We start from the raw sequence: 16,647 nt of genomic DNA on the forward strand, positions 1-16,647 counted from the left end.
ATCGCCAGGCTTTGACGAGCGAGGTTGAGCGTTTGCAGCGTCAACTCACAGAGGCGCGTGCTGCTGGTGACTCCAAGGCCTCGGAGATTGAACAGCTAAACGAACAGATCAAGGTCAGTCTTCGATTGTGGGTGTCTGGGCGTGCGGCGAAGCAGGTGGCAAGGGACGTGGCGCTTGAGAGTGTTCAGGGCACCATTGTTCGAGGTGTTGTCAGGCTGACTTGTTGTGGTTCTGCCATACCCCCACGAGCAGAACTTTCGCAAAGTGGCAGATCACGCCACGCTCATCTCCGAGGCAATCGAGGATCACATGAAGACGAGTGCCGGACTCAAGGCAGAAAAGGAGGAGTATCGTCGACGCTACACAGAAACCAAAAAGAAGCTGTCCACGGCTCGCTCCGACATTCGACTGTTGGAGAAGGACAAGAAGGATCTGGACCGTCAGGTTCAGGATGCTCGTCGCGAGCGAGACGAGCTTTTGGGCCACTCCAACCCCAAGCAAAAGATTCAGTACACCGCACAAATGAAGGAGCAATACAACCAACTCCAACGAGACTTTGCCAAGTTGCAAGCTGACTATGCCCGCCTGCAGAAGGTTTGTACAGCGTGATACGTGTAGATAGACGTGTCGGGGAAGATGAGTTGGAGGTTGGCTCGAGCTGTGAAATTTTTGGTATTTTTGGGGTATTTTGCTCGACTTTTAGTTTTTTTTCTTTTTCCTAACTCTTTCTCTCTCGTTCCTTTCTTTCGTTTGCCCTTTGCTCCAGGAATCGAAGTGTGGTGCTGCTGGTACGGAGAAGGAGAACGGCATTGCCAACTAGACCGACGTTTGTGTGGTGATGCTGTCACGTGTTATGATTTGTGTCCTTTCGCCGGTTGATGACCTCGTCAATTTCAAGTGTCAAGGAAGTCAGGAAAAGAAGAAAAAGCTGAGATGAAGATGTTCGTCTGCTCAATCGCACGATATTTAGTAATGTTTCGAGAAATCCAATTCATATTGATCTACCTGATGATGATCCTCAAAGACCGATTGACCGACAGCAGGTCACACCGTCGTCGAGGTTGAGTGAGAGCCCGTGGCATCCCTTCCTTCTGTTTTCGAACAGGGGGCGCTCAATATTTAAAATTAAAAGTAGGAAGGTTCTTGTCAGCCACGAGCAACTGCACTATTCGAGCTTCAATTAACATTCGGATGCATGCAATTACTGCAAGTACGTCTACTCTTTCGGAATCTGACCTTCCAATCGCGCACCAAAGACAACGCGCAATGCCCGGCACAGAACATGCAATTTCGAGTCACACACTTCAATTCAATGGTTGTTATGGTTGTGAGTAGAATCACATCATTCGGCAGACACTGGTAGAGGTACGTCGCTCCGCATCAGCTGCACCGGTGCGTCCGGACGTCGGTGCACGTGCACCCGCCTGTGCGGACAGCCGGTTGTAGCCGAGCTCACTATCTTGTGAAGGAACACCGAGTAGATGACTCTCGGTTTGCAGCTGTTGCTGGTACTGAGCGAGAAGAAATTGGTTGATGCTACTGGTATCTTCACGAGCATATCCAATCGGACCAAAGGCCGAGCGCTCGCCGGTGGAGGAGAAGGCCGGGCGCACTGTGCTGGCCAGGTGGCGTTGCACATCGCTGGCAGAGAGTTCTTGCTGCACCGGGAGATCGGCGAGCTGCACTCCCTTTTGCTCGCAAAAATCCCTGATGACAATTCGAAGTGCATGGTTGGGCAATAGAATGCGTGAGGGCAGCTCCTTTCCCGTCATGGGCGAGGTAGTATGCTCCTCAAACCAGCGGGCAATGCTCTCGCGCTCGTAGCTAAAGCCATCCGCTGTGAACAGCGATGGATCGGTCACCAAGTCAGATGAGATACAGCGGGGGCCAAGCGGCCATGCGGAGGTGTGGGCGCAGCAAGCATACCTGCAACAACAGGATCCACCATAATGTCATAGGTGATGGAGCACAGATATTCGTTTGGAATTTCTGTTTTGCGGCTCCGGAGGGACCTGGTGGTGGAGGACGCTTGATCGCGGAAGGAGATGATGGAGGAAGCTCGGGGTTGGCGCTGCCAGTTGCAAGATGTGAGCGTCAGTCAGGGTGTCAGTGGGCAACCAAAGACGGGCAAGTGTACAAAAGGTCAACACAAATGGTGCTGGGGACAAAAAGCAGAACTGCCGTACCGGCGTACGATAGCCCGAAGCATCCTTGAGGCGCTGCCGACTTAGGGCCTGCTCAAGGGCCACGATGCGATAGGCCAGAGCTTGAGGTGGCGCAGCGGTCAGCCACTCCTCGGTGCTGCGACTGTCCAAAAATGCAGTTGGTTGCCAAGCTTCGACTTCTTCGTTCTGAGGTAGTTGAAGTGTTGCCTCACGGGTAAGTGAGGGCCAGCTTCCCAGCTCAAGCTCGGCTTCTGATCCACCACCAATGACAGTGTTGGTCTCGTCATCCTCCTCATCGTTGACGTCTCCAAAATCCGAAGGCGGTACGGCATCACTGTTTGCGGAGCGCTCAGAGGGTAGAAACGGGCGAGATCGTCCTCGTTGAAGCTCGGGGAGCGGTTCGTCTGCACCGGCTTCTGCCGCCGTGACCGCCGGAGCCGACCGGGTGCGTCCATCGTCAAGCATCTCGTCTTGTTGTGCCGAGGATGCACCGGACTCAAAATCTGCCAAGTCGTCTTCCTGTGCACTCCAACTGGAGGCCCGGGGCTCAGCTGCCATTGCTTCGATGTTGTTCAGGTCCTCTAGACGCCTGCTGAACTTCAAGCGCCCGCGCGGTTGGGATATGGCTGTGGAGAGCGACACAGGATCGGGTGCGAGGTCAAGACCAACCGAAGACACTGTGCATATCTGTGCACATGCATGCACACACCCATCCACAGACACATATACAGACACAGACACACACTCACAATCATAAAAGCTCAGCGATGCAAAACGCCAAGGCCAGCCACCACCGAGGTTGGTGGGAGGCAAGGAGGGCACAATGCCCGACGCCTCAACCACGTATCGTCTTGTCGTGCATCACCAAGCAAGCGGTATTTTTCTGACAATTAAAATGGCGTTCCTTTTGACAACTGTTGCATCGATGGGCGAGTGGTCTTGAGATGGACTGGCAAGTGTTACAGAATTTGAAGCAAGAGGGGCAGGGGTGCGTTTGGACGGCAGGCTTGAGGAGGGTGATGATCACGTCAAGGAAGGAGAACAAATTGAAAAGATCGCTTTCAAAATCATCAATTGGTGTGCATCAGCCAGAAAGACAGCTGGAAGCGGCGGAATTGGTCGCAACCACAACCATTAAAAGTGTACGCGATGTCGCGCACCAAGCGTGGGGACGCCCACGGGTACGCGAACCACATGTGAGAGTTCATCATAGTCAAAATCAGCCTAGGAACCCGAACATTAAGGTGAGAGGGGCGCAAGAGCTTCGAATCAGGCTGGCATCGGGGCAAAGAGCGCACCGCAGAGCCGTCATGAGCTGTGACAGCGACAGGGCGATCGGCCAGGGTCAGAGCCCATTCGAATGACAAAGTCTGATGCTGGGAGACGGTAAGCTCCATGGTGAAGTCATCCTACATCATATCCCAACGGGGACAGCCACGAGGATAACAACGACACATCATATCACGAGTTCGCACCAAGGCCCATCCAGCCCAAACCACAGGGGGAGAATGAAACAACAGGAAGAGGCTACGGTGAGCCATTCTCAGCCGAGAAGTCGCGGCGCGTGAGCAAGGTTGACCACCCACCTTCCAGGTGTAAGTCACTTCACAGCCATGTCCTTGATGCGGGGCGCTCTCTGAAGTGCGCAGGGCAAACATGTCGCTTCGTACGGAGGGATCCACGGCTACACTCAGCGTGATCCGACCTACAAGGTGCCACCAAGTGAAAACAATGAAGATCACTCGACAGAGAAGGGTTCACGCTTGAGCGTGGGGGCAGGGCGTCGATGAAAGCAAAAAAAAACGCACTGGTTTCGCGTGGGGCGTTGCGTGGCACAATGTAGCCGGCACGTTGGTACACGGGGAACTCAGCGAGGCTAAAGTTCTTCGTCACTTGCGCGCCCGCTGCGCATCCGAGCACCACAAAGCATGAGAACACCAGTCCCACAACAGCGTTAGAGGATAGGGCCCAGTGATGGCGCAGATGCGCTCCAGAGGCGAGCAGCAGCACCCGGATGCATTGGCGGCTATGGTCTACGTACGTGAATAACGGTCTGAGGCGTTGACGAAGCTCACCCAGCTGCTATCGTTAGGCAACGTGAACGTGACTCGGGTGCTTTGGCCTATTCTCATCGCCCATGAAAGAAGCAGTGTCGATTGAGCAGGGGCCACGAAGCACGTGCGACCTTTGAATGCATCGTAGACCGCGACCAAGCTTGCGCTCAACGATGGTCAAGGCAAACGGAGTGTGTTCATCAAATCAGCCCCAACAGCAGCAAGACGCACCATCGCCCGCCTCATTGATCGGGTTCACGAAGATGCGGTCGCCCAACAGGTAGGCATAGGTCGGCGGATTGAAGTCGTCGATGATCTAACGCCATATGCCCGGCAAAGCAGAAGGCGACTGAGAGGCCATAAACGGAGCAGGACGAAGAAGCTCGAGTCAATGACACCCATTGCCAAGGCACAGATGCTTTGATCTGCAGCTCGCCCACAACCGGTCGGCTGTCTCACCTTGTCGATGAGGCTGTCATACGGTGCCATCGGGTGCAGAACACTAGTTCCATTCTCAAGGGCCGCCGAGCCGATTGAGAGCAGATAAGACACCAACGAGTAGTGGGTGTCCACGTAGTTGCGATAAGTCTAATGCCACGAGGACGCGATGTGGATGAGCGGCTCAATCGGTAAATTTGCCAGGAGCAAGCCAGCGATGAGCCACGCAAAGTAGGACCGCGCCGCACGAAGTGAGACGTACGTCGGTGACAAAAGTTGAGCCGTTGGCATCAAACATCCAAGGGCGATGCTCGCCACCACCGCCATTCTAGCCCAAACAAAAGCAGACACAGAGATGGGATGGTGATGTCAACATGCACAAGTGCGTGCAGCAAACCCAGTCTGGCACGGCATTGGTTGTGACGTCAAGGGCCACGTACCTCCATGAGCGGGCTGAATGCACCCAGTTGAGCCCAGCGAAGAAAAAGTTCAGACTGGCGAGGCTTCTGGGGCGTGCGATATCCACCTGAATGGGGTCGGCATTTTCGGCGCCATAAGGACGAGTCTTCATGTACGATCTTGAGTAGGATACAGACGAGGGTTGGCTTGGTTCAACAAACCGATGTCACTGCCAAAGTTGGCATAGTCACGCCAGGCGGACTGCAGATAACGCTTGAGCGCCTGCGTCAGACCGTCAAACGTGTCATCCTGGTCGCCTACCCAGCCCGAGGCCATGACATATTTCGGAGAAAACTCGACGAAAAACGACCCATAGGCGTCGACGGGACGGGACATGACGAGGCGATCGTTGCCAAGCTTCCTGTGCTCAAACGTGCACCAATGGTCGTGTGGTGAGCATGATCATCATTGCAAGCTCTGAGATAACGGCCAAGACTTTCGTACTCGCGCGTGTAGTTGAAGAAATCGCCGTAGTACATATGCGAGTACTCGCTATGGGCCACAACCGAGAGCAGCGGTACAGTAAGAAGAGCGAGCCGAGGCCAGCGGTATCGCGGCACGGGCATGGGCACGTACTGCCAGGTAACAGGGCCTTGAGCGCCTTGTGGCTCAATCAACTCGACGATGTAGGGGTCCGTGCCATCGCACTTCCACCCATCAATGTTCATGTCGAGCATGTTGTCCATCTACGCAAAAAGGAGGGGTCAATCGGCCAGCTTAGCTGTAGAAGGTAGATATTACCATGGACGTGGGTGGATGAGTTGGTGCGCGAGCCATCGTCCACCCAAAGCCAACCTGGTCATGCCACCATGCCACAGCGTCGGGGTTCGTGTAGTCGACCAAACTACCTGTACCGTGCCACCACTTCATCTTGCCAGTCTCGTTCAGGATATTTCGGAGATAGTAGCCTGAGAGTAAGGTCAGTTGAGCAAACGTTGCGGTGCACAAGGCCAGGGATGAATTTAAGCGCGTCGCTTCCCAAATACCACGAGGAACCTCAGTCCAGGCGGGGTGGGAGGACAGTGAGAGCGGCGTACCATGCTTTTCGCCGTCGGCGTAATTGGGGGAGTCAGTATCGACCATGCTGGTGATCCAAAAGATGACACGCAGGTCCAATGCATGCAGTTGTTCGATCATGTCGGTCATGTTGGGAAATCTGAGTGTGAGCAAAGATGCAGGCGCAACGTGTAAGGAACCAGAGTCGGTTCGAGAGCGAGCGATGGCAGTGGCGGCGCGCCAGGCCAGGTGATTGCCACATACTTGTTTGTGTCAGGGATAAAGTTGTTAAAGCCCTGCTCCCAGGTCGAGTCAATGTCCATGGCCCCTGCACATTGTTCGGTCCCGCACATGCTTTGAGGAGGGGGTGCTTTTTTTCTTTTTTTCTTTCAGGCGCCACCCATGTTGAGCCGGGTGCCTGCCAAGCCTACCGATTGTGATATTGTGGGAGATGTAGTCGTGCGCCAGCTCCAAGCAGTCAGCCTGGCCATTGCCTCCATGATCCAGCCAGACCCAATGCTGATTGATGAGTTACATCGAGGGCGGTGAGATGACTTGAGCAGTAGCTAGTTAGCAGTATAACTTGCCCAACGTACATGGTGCGCCCAGTCGGCATAAGGGGCAGCGCGCAGGTGCCGTGCAGCTGGCACGATCGTGGATGCTACTTCCAAGTTATCGAGCGGTGCGCCAAGGCCCATGGCAGCAAATACTGCCATGGCCAAGCCTACCATGGCCATTTCGGACGTGTTGGCCATCCTGATCTCTATGGCCCCTCTCCGCTGCACGTGTCGTCCCACATTGGCGGTGCAGAGTGGTTGGTCAGTCCACCAGCATCAAAAGCAGTGAAAATAGAGAGAGTAGAAGCCTTTCCCCCCTCTTGTCTACACCTAGCCTGCTTGGCACCACCGGCTTCTTCCTCCAGTTGGGCACCGATCAGGAGGTACATCCATGCAGCCCTCGTCCGATCTCAATGATCTTAATGATACCTACCTCCAAGAAAAAAAAAATCATCAAAACTTGTCAAGACAAGAATGACGCTGGGCCGATGACGCTGGGACGATGGCTGTCATGTATTTTTGTGGACGGTTGGATGGCAGCGATCTTGGTAGCTTGAGGACAGTCAACGGGGTAGTGGAACAGGGGCGAGGCAGCGAGGGGGAAGAGGGGCACTACGAGATAGTGGTGGGGGCAGGAGGGTAGGGAGGCCAGGGCTGTCGGGTGCACAGCCGTTAGCTTTTAGCAAAGGAAGGAGGGCGACCTGGTGTCGCGACTTTGGGGCGAGGTGAGCAGCCTGAGGAGGGAGTTGCCTTGCTTCGATTGAGGCTGAGGGTAGCATGGCTCAACTGAGTGTCGAGCAAGCTGCAGCGCTGCAACGCATGCGCACGGGCTATGATGCCTCAGCTTCTGAGCCGTCAAAGAGCACAGCGGCTACGACAGGAACGTCTAGCTTGTGTGACGGTGAGTGTGCTCGCTGTGACTACCCCATGGGGTCTGCTACAAGCAGCAAGGCTGCGTCAACCGGCTGCTGACTTGTGGATCACGATCTGTCAGAGCGTTTCAGCTGCCGCATCTGCCTTGATGCCGTGGGCGACCCCGTTGTGACGCCCTGCGGACATCTCTATTGGTGCGTGGTCGGCTCCAAACTTCATGCGAGCAAAGAAGGAACCTTCTAGCGAAGTGCATGCGTGCTGAGTTCTTTCCTTCTCACCGCTTGATACTGTCTCAACTCACTTGGTACTTTGCTTAGTTGGCCTTGTCTGTACGAGGTAAGCCAACTGGGCCTGGCTGAATCGCATGAGGCGCCACTCGAAGATGTCTTACTCCCCCGTTCCTACTTGTGGATGGCATTCCAATTTCAAGTGGCTGCAGCGTTCGCCTACCTGCCCAGTGTGCAAATCAGGCACACAGGCGGACAAAGTCATTCCTATATTCGTCGATGGCTGTGATCGAGATCCTCGGTACGCCAATCCGAAGCACATTATCCGCTTTCAATTTCACGAATGGCTACGTCCACGTTTTGGCTCTGGCCTGCAGCCCGATATGCGACCTGACACTTGTGTTTCGCCCTTGTAAGGAAAAACACACCGCCGCGCCCTCAACAACATCGCGAGCCGCCTCCACATTTTGCGCAGTCGCTGAGCGACTTGTTTCAAAGCTTCTTCTCGCCAGGACGCCCAGCTACTGGGCTAGCTGACAATCTCAACGCGACCGCTCCAGATGCGGGTGCGGGTGGACAGTTTCAAGCCTTTGTCGGGTTTCCTTTTGTTGGAGGCTTGATGATTCAACGGCAAGGCCAGCTCAGCAGTGTCCACCTCTTCTTCTTCGCGTTGTGGTGTTCCGTGGTGGTGCTACCTGTCCTCACTCAGTTTCTGCACATTGGCTAAATGATGCGCGCCAAGACCCTGGATATCGATTGCAACTTTGGATTCTGAGTCTCATCTCCTCTGTAAAGCGAGCACGAGAACGATAGTGGACCGTTCCGGGCGGTCTGCATGAAGATTATGGGAAGGCGGCTTGAAATGTTAAACGAATAATTTACTCGCAAATACCAAACAAAAAAAACATTAAACCCTCAAGATGTTCAGGACGAATGGGCAACCGTTGAAGTGGTGACGGGCGCGTCGTGCACCAGTAGCGAAGGAAGGGACAGAAGGCTCGATTCGTCGGCCCCGGCTTGCGTGAAGGCGGCTTCAAGGGTGTGCGAGTGCTCGGTGAGAATGGGCTCAGCCTCTTTGAGCATCTAAAAGGCAAACGTGTGCAAAACAGTGAGGGGATCTGACGATGGGCCAACAGGGCAAGCAAGGTATTTTCGCTTGCGTTCTCTTATGTACAGCGGGCATTCACGACGAAACAGCAAGACCTACATCGGAGAGAGCAAAGTCGAGGTTGGGCAGGGCCGAGCTATTGGACATGGTGTCCGAGTGCAAATGGTCCAATATGCCACCCAGCGGGTCAACCCCAGAGCCAGAACCATAGTTGAAGTCCCCTGGTCGACCCCTACATAAATGACCGGTTGGAGAACAACGTTGTCAAAACATGGCGTGACAGAGGTCCATTGTGAGCGGTTGCAAACTATCTTCTCTTTGCCCGTTCTACTTTGCATCTTGCCACCAATTTAGGTTCCACTCACATGTCATAGCGAGCCTGCGTTGAAGGGGCTGTCGTGACGCGCGGCACAAAGTCGTGCTCAAAGTCCGGGAACATGAACTCGGACGAGTTGAGCGATAGCAAGGATGGTGTCAACAAGGCCGCCAAAGAAGGATTTTTCGCCACATCCGATGACGCTTGGCTGGTGGCTGCTCCACTCGCAGACTCCGTGGGCCGCATGAAGGCACTCAACCCATGTGTTGCTTGATCGGAGTATCGCCAGTCTGATTGAAAGTGTGCGGTAGCTGAGCCTTGACCTGCCACCTTGGTTGCTGCAGAAGGTAGTGTTCCGGCAGGCCCCGCGTCTGGGGCCTTGGTGATGCGTTGCCGAAGAAAGACAGCATGATCACTGGCCAAACGTCGCTCCACTAGAAAGGTCAGGTATTCGCCAAATACCAACTGTACCAAGTGGAAGGAGCCTGTCATGATTCACCGATTGACCCCCAAACAAGAAGCGATACACGCAAAACCCTGTGAGTCACAGCTCAGGCTTATTGAACGCTCGGCTCTGGTACATTCTGTCACATCACGTACTAAAGCTGGAAGCATTTCGACGGCGTAGGTCACGCGTCAAGAGGCTGGTATAGTAATTGAAGATCATGATGAACCGCTTGGCGCGGGTTTGATATAAATCACCGTTCTATTCAACGTCGCCATAGCCAGCAATGATGAACGCGGCAATCACTTTTCCCCCTTTCACACTTGCTGCACCGTGGCAAACATGCAAGAGCCAACCGTACCTTGACCCCGACGCAGTTTTCCAAAAGCTTGGAGAACCATTGGATATAGCTCTCTAGTGGGGTGCGCCGCCACAGCATCTCGGCAAACACATCCCGGGCTAAAGTTGAACAGGCCCCAGCCGTGTTAAAAAAAGGTCATGACGACAAACGCAACAAGCAGCCTTGATGGGACACGCACGCCATCTATGGGCAACTGGCTCGGGCCTGGCTTACCTCGGTGAATGTTGTGCATGATGGAACGTGTCAAACACATGGAGACTTGCATGTCAATACTGGACCGATCGAGAAGCACATCTCAAGGTCAGTCCAATCGGAAGAGAGGGGGAATGCGCACACACGTATCAAAGTGACGGTATCACAGGCATGTTTCTGCTCTCAGACGTACGCTTCAAAGTCAAGGCGACTCCAATCGGTGCGCATTTGGTCGGTGATTGTGTCGGTGTTGAAGACGGTGATGGCCGCCTGCAACGCAATAGGGTTGAGCAATGGGACAATTTTCTGGTCACGATACGCCACTGATAGCAGCCACGCCAAAGGCGTTCAGTTGCCAGCATTTCCCTAGCTTTGCAGTCAACGCACCTGGGCGACATGGTTCAGTGACGTCTGTCGCTCAATGGCCTTGACAAATACACGAGCGGTCTCTACACGCTTGGATAAAGCAGCACGAGACATGTAGGCCGCACTCTGAAATGCAGAAGGAGCATGAGACGGCGACAGCAATCATGTCATCGAGGTGGCAGGAATGTGTGTGTGTGTGTGTGTGTGTGTGTGTGTGTGTGTGTGTGTGTGTGTGTGTGCGTGTGTGTGCGTGTGCGCGCGCACCTGCTCCACCCAAGAAATCCAATGACTGGCTAGGAAGCGCAGATGACGAATGTCGTCGCTACTGAGCGGCGTCAGGATATTTGATATGACTTCTACATGGGTCCCACCAGCCAACAATGTCAGGTCGATAACAGTACGTGAGTGGTCGGGCAAGCGCCACATGTCCTTGCATAGCTTGGTCCACAAACCTGAAAGAATGGTGGTGTAGAGTGTATTGTCGCAAGCACAAATGCAATCGACCACATGGCCCAGACTGAAGAGGTACTGAAGCTGACTTGGTAAACGGGCCCAGAACTCTGTGTATAGCTCGTGAACCTGCTCGCGAATGTGCAGGAGATGAGAGGTGCCTTCAGCATAGTCGTGGGCAGAAAGCAAACAGAGGTGCTTCGTACGTTTTGGTATGAGCCTTCGACAGCGGCTGTCAAAATCTGTTCGTAGGTTTTGCGCATCTCCCCGAACAAGAGAGCCACCTATTATGTGTTATCGAAGAATGAGGGGAAAACTAGTGAGGTGTAGTAGGCGGGGCATAAATGTGTATCTAAAGTGGCGCTGTGAGTGTGCGTCGGGTCCAAGTATTGACAGTGCCCGCCGCCTCTACAATGTACACCGAGCATGTACAAACATGATCGGACGAAGTGCCGGCAGGCAGCAGCTGAAAGTCCACGGTGGGAAACAGTGGCATAAAGGCAGGCTCCTTGGTCTTCTAAAGCGATGGGTAGGAGAGCAGATGCAAAGCGCATGTCAGTTCCATGTGCTCGACCATGGGAGTTCAAGCTGAATAGGTCATAATATGCTTCTCGTGCAAAGGTGTACGTACTCGCGGTGCAGCAGTGGTCTCATTGTAGGTTGACGTGGGCTTGAGCCGCAACCCGTAGTAGTGGTACTTGGACTAGGTTGTTGACCGGGCGGGAGAGATCAAAATGAGGTGCAACATCTGAAAAGTTGTAAAAATCATTGGTAAGCGGGTTGTTTTGGGGAGCACACCTGGCCACGCGTGCCCAGGCGACGCGTTTTGAGTTGCGGGAACTGTTGACGGATGATCTTGCCAAAGTTGGCAGCATTGGTGGGTTCCTGGCTGGTGAGCTCGCAGAACTTGACGTAGTTCTCGTACAAGCTTGAGCGCAAGACGCAAGCGGCTTCCTTGAGCTCATAGTGCTCATGAATCCTGGGGAAAGAGGGGGGGGGGCGGAAATCAGAGACCAAGCATTCGAGAACAACGAGCGTGTAGACACTAGGTGCTGCACTTACCAAGCCACGATGTCAGGTGCTTTTGTGACGGAACCACGCTTCTTGGGAGAGGGCGAGGGGCTACGCTGACTTTCGGAGCTGGTACTGGGCGGCAGCGGGGAGATTGAGCGGATGTGCGGCGCGTGACTGTCCTTTGGGGTATGTTGGTGAGGGTGCACGGGCGTGTTGGCGTGTATCAATCGCTCTACTGGCTGAACGACAGTGACACCACCCGATGGGTTGTCCAAGTCACTAAAACCCGAGTCCTTGCCATGCAGATAGGCCCCATCTGAGGCCCGAATCATGCCAAAGCGAGGGCGGGCATCATAGCCTCGAGGCTGGGCGTCATAAACATGAGCCCGAGCAGCCGGTTCAGGCAGCGAACTGTAGTGTGGGGCTGATGCGGCGCTGTGAGTTGTCTCGTAGGACGGCCCTGGCGCGAAGTGACCAGTAGAGTGGCGCGAACTTGTGTGCGCAGGCACATAGCCGTATGAATGCGCCGTGGGCTTTAAAGTTTGTGCAGGCTGGAGCCGCCGGAGATCTGGTGACGCATAGCCTAGAATTGCAAGTATCAGGGGTTTGGGTAAGCAAGGACGCTTGGAGAACAAGTTGAGCTGATGCCATGTCAGAATTCATGCACGGCAGCTTTGCTACCTTGGCTGTGATGCGCGGCTGAGGTGGAGGGAGCCATGTTAGCCAGTTGACTCATGGTGTGGCGCGGCACGGATTGAGGGGGGTGAGCGTGTCTGGAATCGTAGTGATGACGGTGCTGGGTCAGCTGCCGTGCCTCGTAGGGCTGGTTTAGTGAAAGGGCCGCGGTTGCGCTATCACTGTTGGGATGAGAAGCTGAAAGTATTGCAGAGGCCGACGTTAAGCCTAATGAACTTCCGTAGGTGCTGGCACTTGGGCCCGAATAGGACGTTGGAGCCACGGCCGAGCTGGACGCAGCCCTAGAGCTCGTGTTTGTCATGCCCGAGCCTGAGCCTGAGCCCGAGCCTGATCCCGAGCCTGAGCCTGATCCTGAGCCCGATCCCGAGCCTGAGCCCGAGCTGCTGGAGCTATTATGATGCTGGGCGTGTGAGGCGGCCGTTGAATGACCGTGACCCACAAGGCCGCCGCGCGCCACCGCGCTACCACTGGCGGAGGGCCGCTTGGCTGGTGGGAGTCTTGCACCACGGCCCCGTCGACTGGCGAGCCCGTAGACATTGACTGTGGGTGGCGACTTTTTCTTTGCCGTCGGGGTTGGAGTTCGGTGTGTTGGAGTAGCTCGCGAAGAGCCTGCGTCCTTGGGGTCGGCCATGGTCAGATTTGGTGCATATTTTCCCAAACCAAGGCGTTCAGGTGCTGCTCAGCGTTTTTAGGCACCCAGAAGAACAGGCAAAAAAGCCACGGGACACACCACCAAGCTTCAAAGTCACAAAAGGGCTGGGGTAAATGCCTCTGGGCACTCTTTGAGGTCAAGTGCGAGCCTGGACAGGGACTACAACTGTGTAGCTGTTCAGTCTCCACAGTTCTGGGACAGCACGAGACTTTCCGAGGTGTTTTTTTTTATCAAGGGTCACCTATGTGCTGAGGTCGATAAAGAGGGACGCCGTTTTGCTGTGGTATAGATGCGGGTGAGCGACCGTCAGAGGCTGTGAGGAATAGGAACGAGCGGGAGCAAGCGCCTGGGCAAGAAGCAGAGCGCTACGCCAAGAGCTGTGATGTTCAGGAGTGCAAGCCGCAGACGGACAGTCGGTCGGCTTTATATCAAACAGGCGGGGCTGTAGACATTGAGCGAACGGAGGCGGGGCAGACACACCGTGCAGGGGGTCGGGCTCTGCGCTCTTCCGCTCGAGGGAAGAGGGTGGAACTGAGGTGTGGCATGGGCGCAGAAAGCTCAAGCCGTGGTTGTGACGTGGTACCTGTCACATTCACCTCATGACTTTTCTGGGGTGGAAGCTACTCCTGTGCCCTGCGGCGGTTGTGGATGCATAACAAGGGGAGGAAGCGCCTGCGAAGAGGACACGATGTGGGGGATGGCACCCCCTCGCTGCTACACTGGCCAGTGACGGGAGACCGTTCATGGTACCCAGCACGACCATCACGTCCTGTCATTGTAAAGGTCGAGGCTGTGGGTCTGACTGGGGCCTCACACCGCGTCGGTGAGTGAACAGAAGTGTTGCGGTTATTCGTGCCCAGTTTTGCAGGAAGCTGGCACGGCCAGGTCAGCATCACGGCGCATCGCTCCCCGTTGCTGCGCAAAGCGTTTGGATGCGTGCGTTTGGGTCCGCAGTGCTGACAATTACCACGAAGTGTTTGGAACACCTGTTGAGGAGAGCTGGGGTAATTATTTAAGAGGTTCTCACTGCATTCGTGTTCTACTAAGTTTGAACTGAGCGAGCGGAGCTTGACTGGCAACTGCAGCGGCGATTGTACTTGGTGTGCCACTGCGAAGTTGAGGAGAGACACTTTGCTGCCAAGGGGCATCATGGCACAAGGATGGACGCCCCAGCAGATGCAGCAGATGCAGCAGATGCAGCAAATGCAGCAGATGCAGCAAATGCAGCAGATGCAGCAGATGCAGCAGCAGATGCAGCAGATGCAGCAAGGGCAGCCGATGCAGCCGATGATGATGCAGCCAATGCATACGACCGCTCACCCAGCACAGGCGAATGGGATGCAGCAGCCGCCTCAGATGGCATATGGTATGGGCGCAGGATCGACTCAAGGTCGATCAGCCCCACAGCCAGCGCAGGCATTTGCGGCTGGCCATGCCGGAAACTTGGCAAACATGTCTCCGGTGCGGGCCAGCACAGGTCTGTTTTCTGTCCAAAGAATGTCCCCGGCATGCTGAATTTTGTCCTGATCTGCACGAATAGGGGTCCCCACGGACGGCAGAGTCTGAGCGCAAGCGCCGTCTGGAAGAACAAAAGCGGAAGCTTGAGCGTGTGGTGGGTCGCCCCTGATCCTCTGGCCGTCATGGTGGCTTGTTAAATGCTCATGTCTCTGCTTGGCGCCTCGCTTTGGTAGCGCCAAGGTGGTGGTGCAGCGGGGGCCTTTGACCTTAACACTTTCGATCTGGGTTTGGGAACGGTGAGCGTTTGCACTCGCCCGACGTCCAACGGACAACATGGCTGAACGCCACCTCGTTCTAGCTTCGTCCATGCATAAACCATTCATGGACGGATCATGATTGCACAACGGTCTCGTCTCACCATCCTCTGCTTTGTGTGCGTGTGTGTGCATGTGTGTGCTTGCGTATGCTTGTGCGTCCTGCCATGTTTCAGACGTCAAAGACATCCTCAAAAGCTGGATCTGTGCCTGCCCCCCAGCCAGCATCACATGTGAATGCCGAGGCGGATGATTTTGGATCCTTTGCCGCAGCCACCGCACCCGCACAACCCGAACCACCTCGTGGTGCCCTGCGCGATTACTCAGCCCTCGAAGCTTTGCGTGCCGAGAGCTCAGTCTTTGGTGAACCCACTCACAGCCCCAATTCGGCCTCAACCACAGCAGCATCCACTGCTGGGGCTGCACCGTCATCGATGACAACTGTTTCACCGCCTCATCCGTCAAGCGCGGCGACAACCCAGGTTACGGATGGTCATGACGATTTTGGTGACTTTCAAGGCCAGATGGTCCCTGCAGTTACATCACAACCAACCGCTGTGCCCAACAAAAAAGCAGGCATGCCACAACGTGCACCGACTGCTCCCGCCTCAAGCGTGACACCACCCCCCTATCATGCTGCGTTGACACAGCCGGAATACCTCATTGACGCCGTGCGAGTCCAACCGGGGTCACCGGGTCCCTCTTCTGCTCATGAGCTTTCGAGTGCTGCTTTACGCACTCGGCAGTTCTCCATCAGCAGCGACACGTCACCTGCCATCCCGCCTACTACCAGTGCAGCATCTAGGGTGGGTGCACCGCTCTTTGCTCGTCCAGCTTCCTTTTGCCCGCACTCGAAGCGCATGTCCTTCGTGTTGGTGTGCTTATTTGGTTGTGGCTTGTCCGTCTCCAAACGTCTCTTGGGCGACATTAGATAAGTTCTGATCCCCTCGAACAAGTCGCTTTTCAAGAAGGCATGGGTTACAGTGGCATGGAGCTGGTACCACTTTTACAACGGAGCCAGCTTCCCCAGGTCTGTTCAGAGTATTCACAACCCTGTCTGACCTGCTTCATGCCTACACGAGGCACGACGCTATCCCCTGAGCGAGATGCTATTGTTCAGCAAATTTTTTTCACACAACAGTCGGTCGCGGCAACTATTTTTGCAGGAGACGCTTGCCAGCATCTGGCAGCAATGCAACCCTCAGAACCTGGCGTGGGTCTCGCGGGCCATGGCTCAAAATATGCTAACGCTTGCAGCCACGGCGCAGCAGCAGCAGCAGCAGCAGCAGCAGCAGCAGCAGCAGTCACCTCAGCAGCCACCGCAACAAGCACCACAACAATCAACGCCACAACACCAACAACACCAACAACACCAACAACAACCACAACACCAACAACCACAGCACCACCACCACCACCACCAACCACAACAACAACAACAACAGCAGCTGGGCAGTATCGTGGCAGGCGAGCTCTTGTCTCAAGGCCCCTTGGAAAGCAAGGTGA

The 16,647-nt window shown here is 55.0% G+C and overlaps 3 protein-coding genes across 3 annotated transcripts; 1 reads left to right on the forward strand and 2 right to left on the reverse strand.

The window, feature by feature from the left end:
* Positions 1–1,337: 1,337 nt before the first annotated feature.
* Positions 1,338–6,849, reverse strand: MONBRDRAFT_22946 (uncharacterized protein; the record flags this gene model as incomplete). The annotated part of the gene is made up of 20 exons (XM_001743344.1): positions 1,338–1,837; positions 1,927–2,071; positions 2,187–2,791; positions 3,326–3,389; positions 3,464–3,574; positions 3,752–3,870; positions 3,974–4,069; positions 4,207–4,287; positions 4,451–4,535; positions 4,679–4,807; positions 4,920–4,985; positions 5,098–5,183; positions 5,278–5,477; positions 5,561–5,608; positions 5,693–5,802; positions 5,912–6,024; positions 6,154–6,272; positions 6,377–6,440; positions 6,544–6,631; positions 6,709–6,849. 20 exons carry the CDS (start codon positions 6,847–6,849, stop codon positions 1,338–1,340), a joined length of 2,970 nt encoding a protein of 989 aa, XP_001743396.1.
* A 1,844-nt stretch (positions 6,850–8,693) lies between these two features.
* MONBRDRAFT_22947 (uncharacterized protein) lies at positions 8,694–13,348 on the reverse strand (the record flags this gene model as incomplete). The annotated part of the gene is made up of 16 exons (XM_001743345.1): positions 8,694–8,852; positions 8,977–9,109; positions 9,243–9,678; positions 9,794–9,899; positions 10,000–10,097; positions 10,213–10,271; positions 10,385–10,461; positions 10,579–10,683; positions 10,822–10,913; positions 11,010–11,136; positions 11,214–11,291; positions 11,444–11,524; positions 11,639–11,710; positions 11,806–11,986; positions 12,070–12,604; positions 12,703–13,348. The coding sequence occupies 16 exons, from the start codon at positions 13,346–13,348 to the stop codon at positions 8,694–8,696; spliced, it is 2,985 nt and encodes a 994-aa protein (XP_001743397.1).
* A 1,170-nt stretch (positions 13,349–14,518) lies between these two features.
* Positions 14,519–15,640, forward strand: MONBRDRAFT_5815 (uncharacterized protein; the record flags this gene model as incomplete). Its single annotated transcript, XM_001743026.1, has 2 exons — positions 14,519–14,830; positions 15,521–15,640. The coding sequence occupies 2 exons, from the start codon at positions 14,519–14,521 to the stop codon at positions 15,638–15,640; spliced, it is 432 nt and encodes a 143-aa protein (XP_001743078.1).
* Between the last annotated feature and the right edge of the window lie 1,007 nt (positions 15,641–16,647).

This window comes from Monosiga brevicollis, genomic scaffold (assembly GCF_000002865.3).
Source record: "Monosiga brevicollis MX1 MONBRscaffold_3 genomic scaffold, whole genome shotgun sequence".
NCBI lineage: Eukaryota > Choanoflagellata > Craspedida > Salpingoecidae > Monosiga > Monosiga brevicollis.